We start from the raw sequence: 17,546 nt of genomic DNA on the forward strand, positions 1-17,546 counted from the left end.
ATTCCAGAAGTTAATTCGGGTGAGGACCCTTTCGTTTGCGGTGGGATAGGTTAGGTTCATTTGGGTTAGATATAGAGCAGCTAAGGGTCAGATTTAGTAGAAATTTTTTTACGTCGGTTTATTGTGTGTCATGTTAGGTGAAAATAAGAGACGCGCAGTTTTTCGCATGCTCAGAACTTGGTGTTCTGGGACAGATATAGTCGAATGTGGTTAAATTGTGTTAAGTTGGATGAGATTGGTGACGAGGATGAGCAGATGAGGCGTTTGCATGCGCAGTTATCAGCTGTTTAGGGGCAGATTTACTTATATTAGGTCAACTTAGTTACATTTTGAATGCGTGGGCTGGGTTTTGTTATGTTAGGTTAGCCTGGTTTAGGCCTGGTTGGTCGGAACTTTAAACTGTTTTTATTGAGACATGAATATGTTAAAAATCACGAAACACTTTTGTTTGTAGAATAATACATTGGCAAATGGTTGTAAATAGGCTGAAATCTAAAGAGTTTTCACTTGAGGTATTTGGATTTCGGTTGTGAAATAGTTAGGAGATCGTTAGGAGCAGTGATGTTGCTGAAAATTGAATGGTCTTAAGATAAGAAGTGAATTAATCTAAAGAAAACTGGCTATTTGCCCAATATAAATACGGTATGTATCGAACAAGGATTCACTTTGAAAGATATTACATGAAGTTTGATCCTCTCCATATTCCCTGTTTGATTAATGTTGTTTTGCTACAGAAGAAGAATTATCGGTATTAACATGCTGTCGAAAAATTAGAAGTGTTGAAATTTAATTGTGTAGGGAAATTGGGGGAGATTTGAGTTATATTACGCAACGCCGTACAAATTAATAGTTTCTGTCTCGTTGGTAACTTACAAATGGTTATAATAATAACCGTTAACAAATTAGATGCTTCATTGCCACGGAAGGACTTGTCTCCTCTGTGCCGCTCTGTGGTAACAATTCAGCGTTGCTAACTTTTACTACTTCATGAGTTCCTCTGTTCGTTTCATAGCGTGACAGTGAAGCATGCATTTTTGTGGCGGTTACCACAGTTTGGATTGGCTAATGCACTAACTGTAGACGTTCTCGTCTTAACAAGTGACATATACACTCCCAAAGTCTACCACGATCGCTTATACAATGACCTCACGTGCTTATACGATCAATCAATCGTTGGAGCATATTAGAGATGTTGTAGTTACGACTATAGACTCCAGGCTTAACTTTCATTCGTTATTTTTTCCTTTCACTTATTTGTAAGGTTAACTTGGACATCATATATAAGAAAGAAGATACTTTATTTGCTTGCGAACAAGGAAGGTGGAAAAATGTTTTCCCTCTTGTCAGTAGTGCCACTATTCGCATTAATTATTCAGAAATTTAATGCTACGTTAGCCCGAAGAAACGAACAAGCATTTTTGGGGTGGGGTTGGCAGCTGGGTTTTCGTGCGGCGGAGCGCATAGCACGTGTACTGGAGTGGAACACTCAGTGCGCCTGCTCAAACATTTGCTTACAAATCACTGATAATCAATAAAACGCAATATGATGCAGACACAGACGGGCGCGTCACTCACAACAGCCTCGGTGTGGATCACTGTTGTTGAAATACCCTCTGCATCTGATTTGTGCACATTAACACCTGTTTGTCGAAACTGCATTAACACCTGTAGTTGATACAGCTGCGTAACATAACCTACGATCCACCCGACATCTGACTGTTGTTGCAGCAATCGAAATGACTTCCAAGTTACCATGAATATTGTATACAGAGAACAAATATTTTGCTAAATAAAACTTTGCATTAAGGACGTTATAGATATTAATAAAATGTTTATTTTATTTTATTTTCTGTGCATATGTATTTTAAAATGAGAAATCAGTGTGAAATTCTATTTGAACGCATGCAATGTTGACTGATAGCTTTCATTTCTGCATTCTTCAGAGACTCTGGAAATGCTGTTAAAATTTACCTAAAATGAGGTTACATCTGAGTTCATGTAGATTTATTTTCATAAAAGAGGTATCTTTATAATTGTATAAATTTTTACCATACTTATTAATTTTTACACAGAAATACTAACGAAGTTAAGCTACCTTTGAAATTAAATGGCCTGAGTTTAGAATTATCAGAAATTAATTAGCGGACTGGTATTTTTGCATTCGGCTGCAAGTGTTCAGAGTAAAAAAGCGGTTTGGCATTTCTTCGTGTAAGATACCAAGATGTACAGTAGCTTGATGTGTACGGGAAAGGAAATGAGACCCACGTTTAAAACCACTATAACAATTTAAAATATAACCTATGTAACAAAGTTGTTGGCTCCATCTTCAATGTAGAAGTGACTTACATTTTGAATATGAAGTGTTGTTCTGAAACCTTAGATACATCTTTCGGTAATAGGTTATACGATGTTGCATCCCAGAAGACTGTTATGAAATTCAATGTATCGACGAATGATACCGATTTAACTAATCGTCATAATCACTATTGGCTTGAGAATTACGCCAAATGACATGTTCCGCTCGCCTTAAATCCCGACTTTAGAATGAGGCGTTATACATAAACATTATTTTTCTTTGTATACTATACGTAATTCAAGGTTCTCTGGAATAAAAGGTTTCTTCCATCCATTAAACATGTTCCTGCTTTTGTTGTCCTAGTGAGGAATACTTTAATCTGGGCCTAATGTTAGGCTATTAATCTTTAATCCATTTCTAGTGTTTTCACTCCTCTTTTATCTCTGTTTGTAACTGACGCTAATGCTAAGAGAAAACGCATTTTACCAGCTGAAGTTCTTTATTTGTTGTTTTCGTAGCTTAATCATACCATTGTCTTATATAATTTTATTTGAGAGATTTATTTTTGATTCCTCCCTCTTAAGTCCAAATATTCTTCTCAGCACTCTGTTCTCAGACAGCCGTAAACTGTATTCTTTTCTTGAACAGCCGTAAACTGTATTCTTTTCTTGAACAGCCGTAAACTGTATTCTTTTCTTGAACAGCCTTAAACTGTATTCATCTGTTACGGAAGAGCCCAGTACTCACACTCACATAAAACAAGGAGTCACATGATTTTGTTTAGCATTTGCTATCATTTCTCGAATGTAATCTGCTCTTAATTGTGATTTCTTACTGACTTCCCCAAAAATTGGAACTTTGCTATATTCTCAGTGGATTTATTAGCTTCTTTCCTGCATTCTGGCACAAATGTGTATTTATTTATTTTTCTTTCCATTTATTGCACCGTCATATAATGCCGTACAAATAGAGCTATCTGTCCATGTTGATAGCAGTTTGTAAATATGTTTGTCGTATAAACTATGCCATAGCAAATCATGCTGTCACGTATTAAAACTATTAATTCATGAAGAATTATTGTGGCAGTAGTAATTTTATGTGTCTTTAAATACACGTGAAATTATACTCCTCAGTTGTGAGTAAATGGGGTATTATATGTTTTGTAGCCGCGGTTTGTAATAGGATATTCAGGCTAGTTGTCAGTATCACACAATAACCATTCGTACACCATTCCTCATTATCACCATTCATTAGAACGTTCACCTCCATGTTATATGCCTTTTTTGGTTCTTCGAATTGTGTGACAGTTAACAACAGTTCGTGCAAGTAGCGATAAATCGCTTGCCTACTATTGGCCTTCGTATGTGGTTCACGTGATGTGTCTTATGCAGTATAACAGGTGCTCAGAAAATCGTTGGTTGGCTATGACGTTAACAATTTCTAAAATTCTTTGTTGCAGCTGTCGTTTTATTTGGAATTAGGTTTGTAACGTGTCACCAAATGCTTCTGTTTGTATCCACTGCTTAGGTACCAAGTCATTACAAAATATTTTATATCGTTTGAATCACTCTTTATTTCAAAATGGAAATGGAAATATATTGAGTTATTTTCTCATCTCTCTATGAAACAGGCCATCACAGGTAATTAAAATCTGAGACTTGCTTATCATTTTTTGTTACCTAAATTTAGTATGATTTTACTTTTTTGTTATCTAAAGTTATTTATGATCTTATTGGATATTTTTTTCTCTAAAAGCCATGATGTTTGCGTGAATATACAGAATATTAAAGTTATAGATACTATATAATTTAATTGAAACATAAATCTCTGTTGCGAAAATGCTAACATACAATGAAATTAAATAGCCTGTACTTTTGTATCGGAGGAGAACTGTTTAAAAGGAGGAGGCACATAAGTTCTGATGAGGATCGGCAGAATGTAAATCGTAAAGCAGAGTGCTGAATTAAAAAAACAGAAAGCCCATGATTAGTTTAATTATTAGTAAAGGTCCTATTACCCCTTTAAATCTACTAGTAACCATATATACCTAATGCTTTAACAATCGTAACTTCTTATTTTGCCGACAGTGTGTATTTACATATTTCGTATGATTGTTAGAATAAGAAGCATTAATCAGTTAATCTTTGTAATGGAGACTCGTAGTGTCTTCCTGTGTGTGATGAAGAGAGAATGGTTGCTTGTGTACTGTCTGTCTGAGCAAAGAATTGACTCGACCTTGAAGTCGTGACGTCATGCTGAATGCTAAAAACATTACCCCTTACTAAAAATATTCCCCACTGTTGGAGTAATCTGGATTGTATATGATTCTATGGATGTTTTGCCAGTGACCCAGCTAAGATACTAAATTCTATATAAACTATGAAACATAAAAATAGAGGAATGAGGAGAACCACAAGAACGCTAGAATAAAAACGGAGAACTAAGAGTCAGCAGATGTTTCGACAACGCGCATTAAAATGGCTGTGCACCTGCGCACAATGGTATCTAGTGCCCAGCTTTGCCCACAAATTAACATCATTCAGAACGGCTTTGGATGCAGACAAATTGGTTGAAAGAGGCTACTAAAATTTTTTCGAAATGTTTGTCATTTCTAAAAATGTTATCATGGTTGCTGGCAAATCCGCGTTAGTAAATAACAAAATAAATAAATTTGCTGTTGAGCATTTGTCACTTTTGCTTTGTATTTGAAAGCTCAAGGTATCGATTTGACCCCGAAATCCGATTATCTTGGCTAAGGGTTTCCGTTGTTTTCTCAGTTCCTCCACATAAATGCTAGGTTAATACTTCAACATAGGCAACTATATTATACTTCCAAATCCTTCATAATTCTTCTCGCAGAAGTATGCTCCCATTAAAAGGTACGTATTCAGTTGAGAGAGAGTTGTTAAATAAATTAGAAACCAATTAAAAAAGGAAATATGTATCGCTTTATGAAAATTAAGCACCATAATAATTCGAATCATATTTAGTTTTCAAATTCTGGTACACATTTGCAGTTTTTGAGTAGAGATAAACGTCAAGTATTATTTTGCTAATCGGGTGTATGTTAGCTCAGTGCAAACCGAATTAAAAAAAGACTCAGAATGTGGTTCGCGGCCAGAATGAACTGGGTCAAACAAGTAAACCTGCCTTATAAATATGTAAACACGAATAAACTCATGCATAGTAATGTAGTTCCTGCATTACTCTTAGATTCTGTGCACGTTTGATAATTTTCATAATTATTGGATAATGGATTGCCTTTCATTTTTTGTGTGTTAGCCCTAACAGAAATCTTGTTTCCTTTTGCGGAACCATGCAACATCCCAGAACGCAGCCATCTTAAAATCCCCTTTGTTCATTAGGGCTGTTACGAAAATCGTTGGCCGTACGGAAAAGGATTATTTGTTATTAAACGTGTAAGTTTACATGTAAAATTGTCGTAGTTATTCGGTTCTAACCAACATTGTAAGTGCCAACTAATTTAAGCAAAATCATTCGATATTATAGAGGAGATAGTAATATTTAGGTGGTTTTAAGGAAATGCGGTGGGTGTGTACTGGTTTCGTCTGGCTCACGATTGAGATCTGTAGTGGGCTCATGTGAACACGGTAATGAATCTTTGGCTTCTAAAAATGGAGAATTTCTTGATTAACTAAGCGACTGTTAGCTTTTCAAGGACGAGTGTGCTCCGTGATGTTAGTAAATTAATTTATGGAAAAACAGCCACTCTTAAACGATCGGACTTGGAACGTCTCCAACTCTTACCACCCACAGAGGTTGTTAACACTTACTAACTAGATGGCTTACGGAACCCGAAGGTTCATCACCGAATTAACCAAAGCCCTCTACCGGTCCCTGTCCTGGGCCAACAAAATCCAATCGCCTTCAACTCCTATCTCCCATATATCAGGCCTGATATTATCCTCCCATCTACGTCTAGGTCTCCCCAGGGTCTTTTCTATTCAGGCTGCACACCTCTTGTCCCATCCATGCGTGCTACATGCCCCTCCCATTTCATTCTTCTTGACTTAATCACCCTGACAATATTGGGGGAGGAGTACAAATTTTTAAGCTCGTCATTACATAGTTTTCTCCATACCCTACTGTCTTCTCTCCTAGGCCCAAATATCCTCCTCAACATCCTATTCTCAAACACCTGCAATCTGTGTTCCTCCCTCTGAGTGAGAGACCATGTTTCGCACCCATACAAAACAACAGGTTGTTAACATTTTGAACACGAATTAATGGGCGAGGGATATTAGATAGGGCTTTCAATGATAGGTGACGGACGGACAGCGCCCTTAAAATGAACGCCAATTGTTTTTTCATTCGTTTTTCGAGAGTCAGATTGCAGTGATTATAATAATGGAATGTTTCAGAGAAACTGTGTCTCAACTCGTTAAAACACGTTTGTAACTATATGTACCACCTGCTTCGACACTCAGAATTTTATCCACAGAATGTATTTATGGGTTTCGCCTGTATTATCAGACTAAACAGCAGTTATCTGTTTAAACCTTATCAACGGATTGATTTTTGTAATTGAGACGCGTTACGTTTTCTTTGAGGTAGGAACTGAATTTCAGCCCTGAATATGGAGGAAATAAGTTTTCCCAGAGCGTTGAAAACTACCAACAAGACTGCACGACGTTACAAGCCAGACGACCAACATGATTTACACAGCCTTGAGAACCTCAGATTTATAGGAACTGAATTGTTGAACACTGTTTAGATTAACTACGTGCTTCAAAGGATTAATGCCCTCATTAGTATTTTACTGCAGAATTGTGGAAGAGCAGACTGGTTCTCGTGTTACGTAACTAAATGCTATTTATACTACAGAATTCACACGGTCTAATGTTTCGGAGGTCAGTGCCGAATATGTAAGAATATGAAACGCGGCGATCATGACGTGTTTAAAAGTACTGCACTTTCCTGGGTAAATCAAAATCAAAATTCAGACCGAATTTCACATGCAAAGGTAGTATAAATTATGTAGCATATGGATTGAGCACCGATTTACGAATTTTAATATCTGCTGTTATCGTTAGAAGTAATTGGACTAAGGATAATGAATTTTTACATAATTTATTTAATATCGCCGTTAGTGTGTGAATATACTTGAATACAGCACAATATTGAAAGTATCAAGACTCGTGTTTTTTTCCCAAGTTGTTAATCTGAAAAGAACCAGTTTACATAGAACCTACACTAATGGACCAGATACAATTATTCAAATGGATTTTTAAAGGGCGCGTTCTGAACGTTATTAGTCTCTGAATAAACAACATTGTATTCCTCCTGTACTTAAACCAGAACTTGGTAATTCGGGAGACACACGCAGGATTTTACAAACCACAGTTCAAGTATTAAGCCGGGTGTACATTAATTCGAGCTTGTATTTGATTTTCATCAGTACGAATTGAAGGAAACTAACTTATCGCGAATCTGAATATGTCTGAAATCGTGTTTAACAATTCTAATAACTGATCGGCTTGTTCGACGGTGGCTCCTATACAGTTGTCGAGTTCTGAGTTGGCTAATTGTTACGTATTATTGAAACGTGTAGAAGTTCGAGAAAACCAACATTTCTAGGTCCTCAGAAGCGGAAGACCTACAGTTTATGGAATAATATTGTTTACAAGAATGTTTGTGAAATACAACTTCTGTTGCGAACAAAATTAAAGTGATCGTAGAAGTGCATACGAAGACACTGTGTAAAGTGAGCCGGTGGAGTCGGAAGAGGTTGCCAATAAAATTGAAACATCGATTAGCGTATTAACAAGACTTAAGAAGAATGGAAGCTTCTGATAAATCGGAAATGTCAACAGATTAAAAGTATAAACAAAAGCAGCGTGGTTTTATATTATGCATAGTTCCTACGACTAACCTGACTCCGTTCTTCTCATCTTGAAACCGATCACGAATTCAAGTTTTCTGAATGCGAGCTGGAATGAATGCAAAGGCATCTCCAGGTTTGTCTGGAATGAAAATTGGAGCAGTGGGCAATTTGAAAGGATGTCCGAAGGTTTATGAAGGAATTCAAACGAAACAAATTAAAATGAACAGATTGTTTCAGCGCGAATACTCTTTGACTTGCATTTGGTAGATATCCAGTTCGAATCTTTGCCCGGGATATCCTATTTGAGCTTTTCCTGGGTAAACAAATGCCAAGATTCTGCTTGCATGTAGGACACAGACGTCTTGAAAATTCTTACCTAATCGTTATTCATATTTGTTTTTCCATCTAATTCGACGTTTCGCAATCGGGAGGCAGTAAATAAATACGTAGCCCGAGATTCAATGGACAGACTAATCTTGTTCGTTTTAAAACGAATTGTGATTAGTTTACTTGAAATTTTATATTTTCTAATAATCCACATTTTAAACTTCAATGCGAAATGACGACGAGGTTCTTGTATATCGTCTGCTTTAATATACTCGTAACTTATGAATTTTACCCACAGAGTATATTTATGAGTTTGTTATGATTCTCAGAGTGAATAGTGATTATCTTTCCTATACAATATTAACCAATTGATCATTACATTACGTCTTCATACTCGCCGCCGTAAGAACCTCAAATCTCACAAACTGGGATAGTGTCTAGTGTGCTCTCACATCGTATGTATCCGTCTTTTGGCACTTTTGACAGGAACGATTAAAACACAGGGTGTAGCTTCGGCTTTCGCAGTCATGCAGCGTTGATTGTTGAAGATAGAGAAGCAGAGAAGTTTTAATGGAAGGTGAATCATTTGACTGGACGAGTAGAACGGGAACCGACTACGTGGCTATTGTACCCTTCCACAGATTATCACCCTGAAGACGGAAACTGTACTGTTTGCCGAAACGTTGGAAAACCTCCAACACTCGACCTAGCGTGTCCTAAAAAGCCTACTTACACATCAAAGTTCAACCACGACAACCGAAGACAAAAGAGTGAAGTCACCTCAAGCGTCAGGGTTCTTCATCAGAAGCTGAAAATCACTCATCCAATCGAGAGATTGCCCACTTTTCATGTAATCTGAAGGCATGTTACCTTGTGCACAATAATCTGTCACTGAGCCAGTTTAGTTCAATTCGGTCCCCATTTCTTTAGGATCTAGCCTGCCAAGTTTCCCCAGGGTTTCCGAAAAATATCCCTATCTCTCATGCATGCTACATGGCTTTAAGAGATTTTAGGAGAATTTATCTTGATTGATATCATCAAACACTAAAGACCTCTTGAGTATAAGTGGCCGGTGTTTCTGAGCAAATTTTGTCGTTAGTAGGGTGGAAAGGGTTAAGCAGAGTCTCAAGCGGCCTCTGAGTGTCGACGGAGCGGGGTTGGCTCGAGGCGGAGGGGGAGAGCGAGTGATATTGCGAATGGAGAATGCGCACTGCCTGTAGCATCTTCAAAGAGAACACAGGCGTCACATCGATCACATCTGAGGATAACAAGCCGCAGAAACATACAGACCTGCACCTGATAGATGCGGTTCATCTGTAGAGACATTGGTAGAACATGCAGGAAACAATTTGTTTCACGAAATATATTTTTAAAGGAAATATTGCAGTACTTATCTTTTGTTACGGTATAATCATGTAATTGCATTTTTTGTAATTATCTTATGTTGTATGTGTAATAATGGACTCAGGCCTGTTTTATATGTCTGACATTTGCGTTCTATTTCTGTTTTCTTTGTTTTGTTGTTAGTACTGTAAAGCAGTAACTTTCGTGATATTTATTGTTAGCGTGTTGTTGGATTTTATTTATTAAGACCGTTAGATCGTTTATCGCTCAGGTCGTTAGGAAGCTTCCGGCCAATATGGAACCCGAAGGATGGTTAGCGTGTCCATAAGACCCCGCCATTGCACCTTATTCTTGAACCCAGTTGAATCCAGTCTGCACATCACATCTTGTCACTCTAAGAATGATTTATTTACTTATATTTTCCGTGCATTTAATATTATTTGTTATATATCTTTGTTCTATAATTATGCTCTTAGGCCTTGCGTCAGGACGCAACATTCTTTCATCTTTCTTAGTCGAGCCTCTTGTACCTTCATTTGTCGGGGTTTCGGTTTTTCACTTGATCTATTAGACATTCGGTAGGACTCCTTGGACGAGGGATCAGCCCGTCGCAATGCCTCTACCTGCACAACACAGAGAGACGCGGACAAACATCGATGCCTTGTGTGGGATTCGAACATCCAAGCACACAAAGCCGGCGCGGGCACTGTAACCTGCCAGGACGCAACAAATAACCAAATTATTATCGTTATCACCATCTTAAGCATCAGTGAAACCGTCCTCAGCATTGGACATGACTTGACAATGGCGAACGCGTTGCCAGCCAGTAGGCTGGACACAGTACAGTCCGTACGAAGTATACCCGTGTTACTGAGGCCGATCGATGCCTGCCTCTGACGCAGTGGTGGCACCCCCCCCCCCCCTTTCGACAGTTCATGCCGTGGGTACTGCATGGCAGTGTCGAAGCCGTGCTGACCTACACTTCCTGGTTTCTAGCCAGAAAATAAACTCCCTCCCAATGTAAACACAACATTCAGTTGTTTAATGAAATCGAGAGTGGGAGGAGGAATATGACAGGGGTGGAGCGTTCCTGTTAACCGTGTTTGCACGGTTAACACTTTGAAAAACGAAAAATAATAAGTCTTCTGTCTTACTGTCCTGGTTCAGTGGGACTCCATACACTTTAACACAGCGGAAATGATCAGACAATTCATCGTTAGGCTGTTCCAGCCAGGTTTTGTTAGCGTGTTAAATCCCACCGCGAGCGTTAGTGTCAAAGCTGGCTAACTGGCCAGAGATCCCACTTTGCTGGCTATCAAGGAGACAAAATGTGTGGACTAGTCGGTTAATGCCAGCGTTTCGGAGAAACTACTGCCCTCATCATCAGGGCTTCAGGGTTGTTGGCATTTATCGACAAGTGCATACGGCCCCAGAACCAAAAATATCATCACCACTGCCACGTAAACCTCAAATCTTACTAAATGTTTCTTGCTATCTATATAGGCCTGTTGTTATTTTTCTAAATTGTTTGCCTTAATAAAACCCTTGTCTGGTTAGAGGTTTTTCGACGAGCTGATTTCCATCCAAGGAGTCATAACACTTATCTAAAGTAGTAGTTATTTTAATGTATCGTCCCGGCGGGATAAAAATAATTTGTATGCATTTAAATTTTTTTGTATAACCGCAGTGCCACTGCAATTCTTGTACATCCATTCTGTGTCGGTGTTATTAGATTTTACTACATTCTACCTTAGTGAGTCGGATTTCATGTATGTTTAAACAGTTTGCAACTACAGATCTCTGAACAACCCGTCTGGTTTTTAACCTCGATACTATACTCCATCTTGCCAACCTGGTGGCTTTATGAAGAATGCCAGTGTGCTGAGACAATTTATTTTTAACATAAATTGTACACGGGCGCGTATAACCAAAGACGCTTACGCGCCAGTAACCAACCAACAAACAGAAATGTCTGATAGTAGGCCTAATCACATTGTCTGAACTAATTCTGAATTTGAACTAGCCACAAGCCCTGATCCATAAAATCCAGAGAAAGAAGAAGAAGATTATCTTGATAAATAAATTCTTTACGTACTAATAACTGGTTTTCTTAATTATGTTGTTGCAACACAAACCCCGTGGATTCTAAGCTTACAGATATGAAATACAGCTTCACATACTGTGTAGGCCTAATAAAGTGTTTCCTGTGTTTCATTTTCTGTTGTCCTTTTTTTCCCTTCCAATTTCACGTTTTTTACCTCAGGACTTGACTTACGTTCGGTAGTTTTGTCCATCAATCTTTGTCTGCTTTAACAAATCGAAAACTATCGTCGAACACAGCTTTCTCGTTTCATATTTCAAATGTCATGACTATTATTAACTTAATAATACATCATATATTAAATTTCATGATAAGCTGCCCTCTTTCATGAATAATTTACTGATCCATCGCTAGATGGTTAATCGCTTTTAAATATTAGGTGTTCATTCGATATCACAGGCCTGTTTTAGATGGTTCTATTTCAAGGACGATGGATTTATTTGTGCCTGTGTTTTGAAATTTAGTGCTATAGACAAACGAACACATACCTACACAATTTATTACTGTTACAAGTACATGGAGCTAAATATATAGATTAATGGTTTTGGATGTCATTGCAGGTAACACAGAAACTTATATAATTGTTAAGCTGAAAGTAAGGTTGCAAGAAATTATGGAAAAACAAACTCTGTTCGAGCCATAAGGAGACGCGTATCTATAAAGGGAAACAGTTGTAATGTCGTTTTTTCCTTTTTATAATAAACCTATTCGTGGGTCTTCACTTCTTGGATACTGCGATCTCTGCTTGTTCCTTAGCGTTGTGGTGTCCTGTGAAGGCAGAGGCCTTGCGACGAGCTCATCTATCGTCTGACTGAGATATCTTCAAAGTGTCCAAACCGATTCATAATTTCATAAGTAATTCTGAATTAAAACGAGCCACAAGTTCTAATCCGTAAGTGTTGATGATTATGATGATAACAGACAGTAACCTATTTATTAATTCTAATTCCCAGTTTACTACTTTTAGAGATATTTATACACGAATTCTTCATACGAACGACGTATAGGTTGACTTGCTTTGTCTTCTTGTTCGTTTGTTAGTCCGCCCGACTCGTCGTTCACCCGGTAATCCATTTTTCGCCCTTTATATCCGATTTATTTTGGAGTTCGTTTATTAAACTTCGGCGAATTCTGAGTTCACCTATGATTCCCGATTTCAAATGATATCTTGCTTTAAGTATGAACCTCGTAAAGTATAATTAAATTTGTGTTATAGGATTTTTCTTGAGTGGTTTACATTTATTTGTGTAGTCAGTAAATTCCTTGCTTATATGTAACCCGTTTAGTCCAAAACTGAGCCATTAAAGTGCAGTGTCACATTTTCACAGTCTGTAATTCAGTGACAGAGTTAATACTGCAGCTTGTGATCTACTAGCATGACGAACTGATCGGCGATTACACTGTTGAACCATTCAAAGGATGTAATGTTTGGTCGCCGGAAGCTGGTCGTTCATTATCTAGGAAAGTATTATCCTGGTATTTGTCTGTAGAGATTTAGTAAAGTAGAATAGCAAAGATTATTGATACGTACATGGAACGCAGGACAATGGAGTACCTTCACGATACCTAAATGTCACACCCACTGGAATGTTTTATGTGTGTGTCATAAATACAAGATATTTTAAAAAAATTCTGTGTGAATGATATTTATTTAAACGAATTTTTGATGCTAAATACCTTTACATCAAAGCCATGCTAACCACTGTTTTTTTTCCTTGTTTTATTTCAGCGGTGCTTTTTCTGAGGTGCGCTTGGCTGAAAGCAAGGAGAAGCCCGGCCTCATGTTTGCTGTGAAAATCATCGACAAGAAGGCGCTCAAAGGAAAAGAAGATTCCTTAGAAAATGAAATTAAGGTCCTGAGAAGGTGAGTCGACAGACATGATTATGCTGCAACAGCTCCAAATTGTGTTGCCAAATGCTTGTTCAGTGACATTTGCTAGCCAGTGTTCCACAGACAGCCCAGCAATGTTGGAACGCAGCAATTCAGAACTCATACGCCCCATTATTTAACGTTTCAACATTTGTTTGCGTTTCTTTTGTACAAAATTCTTAAATTAATGCATAATGGGAAGGTCCGTCCGTCTTCATGTTTCATATCGGAGATGGATTTTGATTATATTAAGGTCTGCACCATCCGTTGTCAAGATAATTTAATGTTGTTGTTTTGATTAATTTCAACCTCCTTCTCCCTGCTTTTCATGAAGGCCAAAGCGATCTTGTCGTACGAAATAAGACATAAAATGCAGCTGTTATTAAGGAAACGCACTAATAGAATGACAGTTTTTGACAATCAATAAATTTGTTGAAGAGAACTGAGTATTATGTTAATTTAAAGATGACTGTTTTTCTCGGTTGTAGCGCCGTGTAGAATTTTATGAATGTCTCAGATGCCCCTGCTGCCTCCATCATCAGGGCCTTGAGGACCTCTGAATCGTTGGTGCCTCCTTCGTTAGGTCGCTGATGACGTAGGCAGTATGACCTCTGAAACGTCGGTAAACATCGACCAGACTACACAGCGCAACAACCCATAAGACAGAAATCTTCATACTCACCGCTGTGAAAACCTCAAATCTTACAAGTGTTTCACTTCTTGACGGTAAATACGTTTTGACTGACCAGTAGAATCACTATCAGGTTTTTAGAATTGTGACGTCACCCACACTCCAAGTTATTTGCAAGTTCCTGTTTGTGATTACGTCAACCAGTAAACTTTATTCAAGAACGTTACATTTTTATGGGTGTAATAAAAGTATATTATTACGAAAGAGTATGGTTTCCGCTTAATGAGAGTGGCTTTATATCAAGGGGTTCGCGCACTTATTATTTCCCAACGTAGTGAACCTGGAAGTACGAACACCAGGGTAAGAAACGACGGAGGGGGTTTTCTTCGTAGAATGTTGTGGGCGCCATTAGCACAAATCGGCTTACACATACGGAACTATCGGCTTGACAGCGCTCTAACAAAGCTGTGCCATTGTGTGTGTTGGGGGGGGGGGGGGTGGAAGAAATGAGTTATCAGGCGAAATTTTATTTTTGTACAAATAATAAAATGTAACTGAAAAAAGTTTTGTAAGAGAATTTTTTTGGGTGTTCCCATTGTTTGAATAAAAATGTGCACAATCCTAAGGTGGCTGAATTTTGTGTACTACACGTAACAGTGGACTTCCGTAAACTCAAAAGGAAATACTACGATGACGAGACTTGGCTAGTCCCATAAAACTTTAAAATCACGTAAGATTTAATTTGAACATTTTATTTACTGGAATTTAACGAACAATGCAGACACGCTTCCATACAGTTATAAGATTTCATAATTCTTCAAAACGTTCTTTGGTTCCGATATGGGGTCGAAATACGGCAGCTGATTCATATCGTGCATTTTCTCGATTAAGGGAATAGTAGGTCATATTAAGTGGGACATATCACGAGTTTGCGTGGTTGGAATTTCGCATAGCCACTTGTTTTCAATGTTGAATTTAATTTCGAAAAAACAAATGATTTCCTTTCTTAATATATTTTAATGGTAGATAATTTATAGCCTAACTGCAGTCAACAGTTGCTAGCTTCATTTGACAATAAATGGCAGTGAAATGTATTTTTATTTATGGTATCAGTGCCGAATTTCAGAGGAGAGCGATATATCTCGTTAAAAACATGGAATCAGTTGTGATGCTAATATGGCTACCGTGCGAATTTGCTATATGATCGGTACAGGTCGATCTGTTCCACAGGTAATATATTTGACGTTCAGTGCTATACGCGAAGGCGATTCATGATAATGTGGAGTCAGAGCTAAATTTCTCTTTTCCTACTGTTCATAGAGTGTCCTTCACACACTACATCAATATAGTCGCACGCTACTTCGCGTCATGTCTGTATATTACAGTGACGTCATTGCCATGATCGTAAACATCTGAAAATCGCTGTGGAAATCGACGAAATAATAATAAACCGCTACAGCCATAAATTTGTGGTGACGGTTGTACATTTAGCCACGAAAGCGCTCTCAGTTTTCAGCGCATCTTTGTTCGATGTTCAAGGATGTGTGTGAAGATTCAGCTTCCGATACGGATAGACGAAATATACGAATTGGATTTGATCGCCACGTATTAAATGACTGGATATCATGATGGCCGTTAGGTGTGGATTCGGGAAAGGGCAGTTGTTACTTAAAAAGCGTTAACCAGTTGATCTTTGTAATTACTTTTTCTGCCCCTCAATGTCAGAAGAGGCTAATATTGTTTGTGGCTGTAATTTACCCTTAGTTTTATATATGTGGAGCTGTGTGGAAATAACAGATCGAGGGTGTTAGAGAACAAGTATCAAATGTTGTGACCGAGTGACTGGCACATTCTGCAGGTGTCGGTTTCAAATCTCGGCTCGGAGACCGGGTATCCTCTGTTTCTTCGGGTAAATGCTATGATATTACATTAAATTAGCCCACGGCCGATTTTTACTGTCATTTAAAATGTATTATTAATTGATTCAAGCGTTCGATAGTATTATTGTTATTTCTTATAATTGCCCATTGATCTGAACTTATAACTACGACTCACAGAGGCGGTGATCAAAAGAATCACCGTTTGAGTGACGCCGAAGACGGCTGACTTAACTGGAACGCGGCTGTAAGTGAACAATATATAAAGACAAATATGGATCGACATTTACAAGTAACAAAGTCTGTAACGCATATCCACAGATATTTATTCGATTAATATTCTTATGATAAATAAGGTAAATAAGGGAGACAGACGGTTGGGACGTGTACGTAAACGTAGGACCTCAATACTTCGGGCTGAGGCTTTCTGTGGGAACAGATTATTGTGAATCTAGGTCGTGAATAGGACGGTATTAAACGCTGTGTGAGATTTGAGGTTCTCAGGGCGGTGAGTATGAAGATGGCTGTCTTAATATTAATTATTATCTTTATATGAAATTAATTAAGTGTGAAGATGTTAAATGTATCGGATTAGACTATGATAGTGTCAGATAACGAGTTTTTGTCAAACGACAATGGATTTATGAGTCCTAGATAATCGGAGAATATCTTGGACGGTTGAATAAATACCAACCGCCTATCTAGGAGTCTCCTCTGTGGGATTTGTTACATTTTATCCATATTTCAATATACATGTAGTTAGTTGTCTTACTCTTAGGTTTATTAGAAAAGACAATATGTAAAAGATGTAAAAGAGTATACCTTAAGTATCAAGGTGCTACAACTGGTATGATTAACATAAATCTGTCGCTTATCCTGTTCTTATGCGGCTGCAACCAGTTTGCGCTGAGGTCATCTTTAATAAAATCCTTGCCTACTCAATTAACAGTGGTAGTCTAGGAAATTTCTCGTTGCGTTGTATAATTAGTGCATCGTATCGAATCAATCTTAAACACGTTCACTGTTTTACTGCTCCGAAAGTCGGTGAATTATATAGGACTAAATCCTACGCTACAGTATTCGACGTGTTTTATGGAGTAGTGAATTTTTCGACAACGCTTTATGTTTGAATCAGGAAGTAACTCATTTCGAATCTTGATTTTATTACTGGTTGACTTTATTAAAAATTTGTGGATTTAATCTGTGTGTCTACACGGTCGCTTCCTTCTACTCATCATTTGCTCGCCATTAATTA

The 17,546-nt window shown here is 37.9% G+C and overlaps 1 protein-coding gene across 4 annotated transcripts in view; it reads left to right on the top strand.

Annotated features, from left to right (window-relative positions):
- The window catches only part of CaMKI (Calcium/calmodulin-dependent protein kinase I), a 109,132-nt gene that overhangs the window by 20,424 nt on the left and 71,162 nt on the right, over window positions 1–17,546 (top strand). For all 4 annotated transcript variants that reach the window (XM_022062050.2, XM_022062048.2, XM_087355889.1 and 1 more), the window contains one exon: window positions 13,643–13,777. In XM_022062050.2, the coding sequence (XP_021917742.1) occupies window positions 13,643–13,777 (135 nt within the window). The remainder of the gene's footprint in view (window positions 1–13,642; window positions 13,778–17,546) is intronic.

Source organism: Zootermopsis nevadensis, unplaced genomic scaffold, assembly GCF_977971745.1.
Source record: "Zootermopsis nevadensis isolate Lab colony 2312 unplaced genomic scaffold, Znev_1.0 Znev_ptg000025l, whole genome shotgun sequence".
NCBI lineage: Eukaryota > Metazoa > Arthropoda > Insecta > Blattodea > Termopsidae > Zootermopsis > Zootermopsis nevadensis.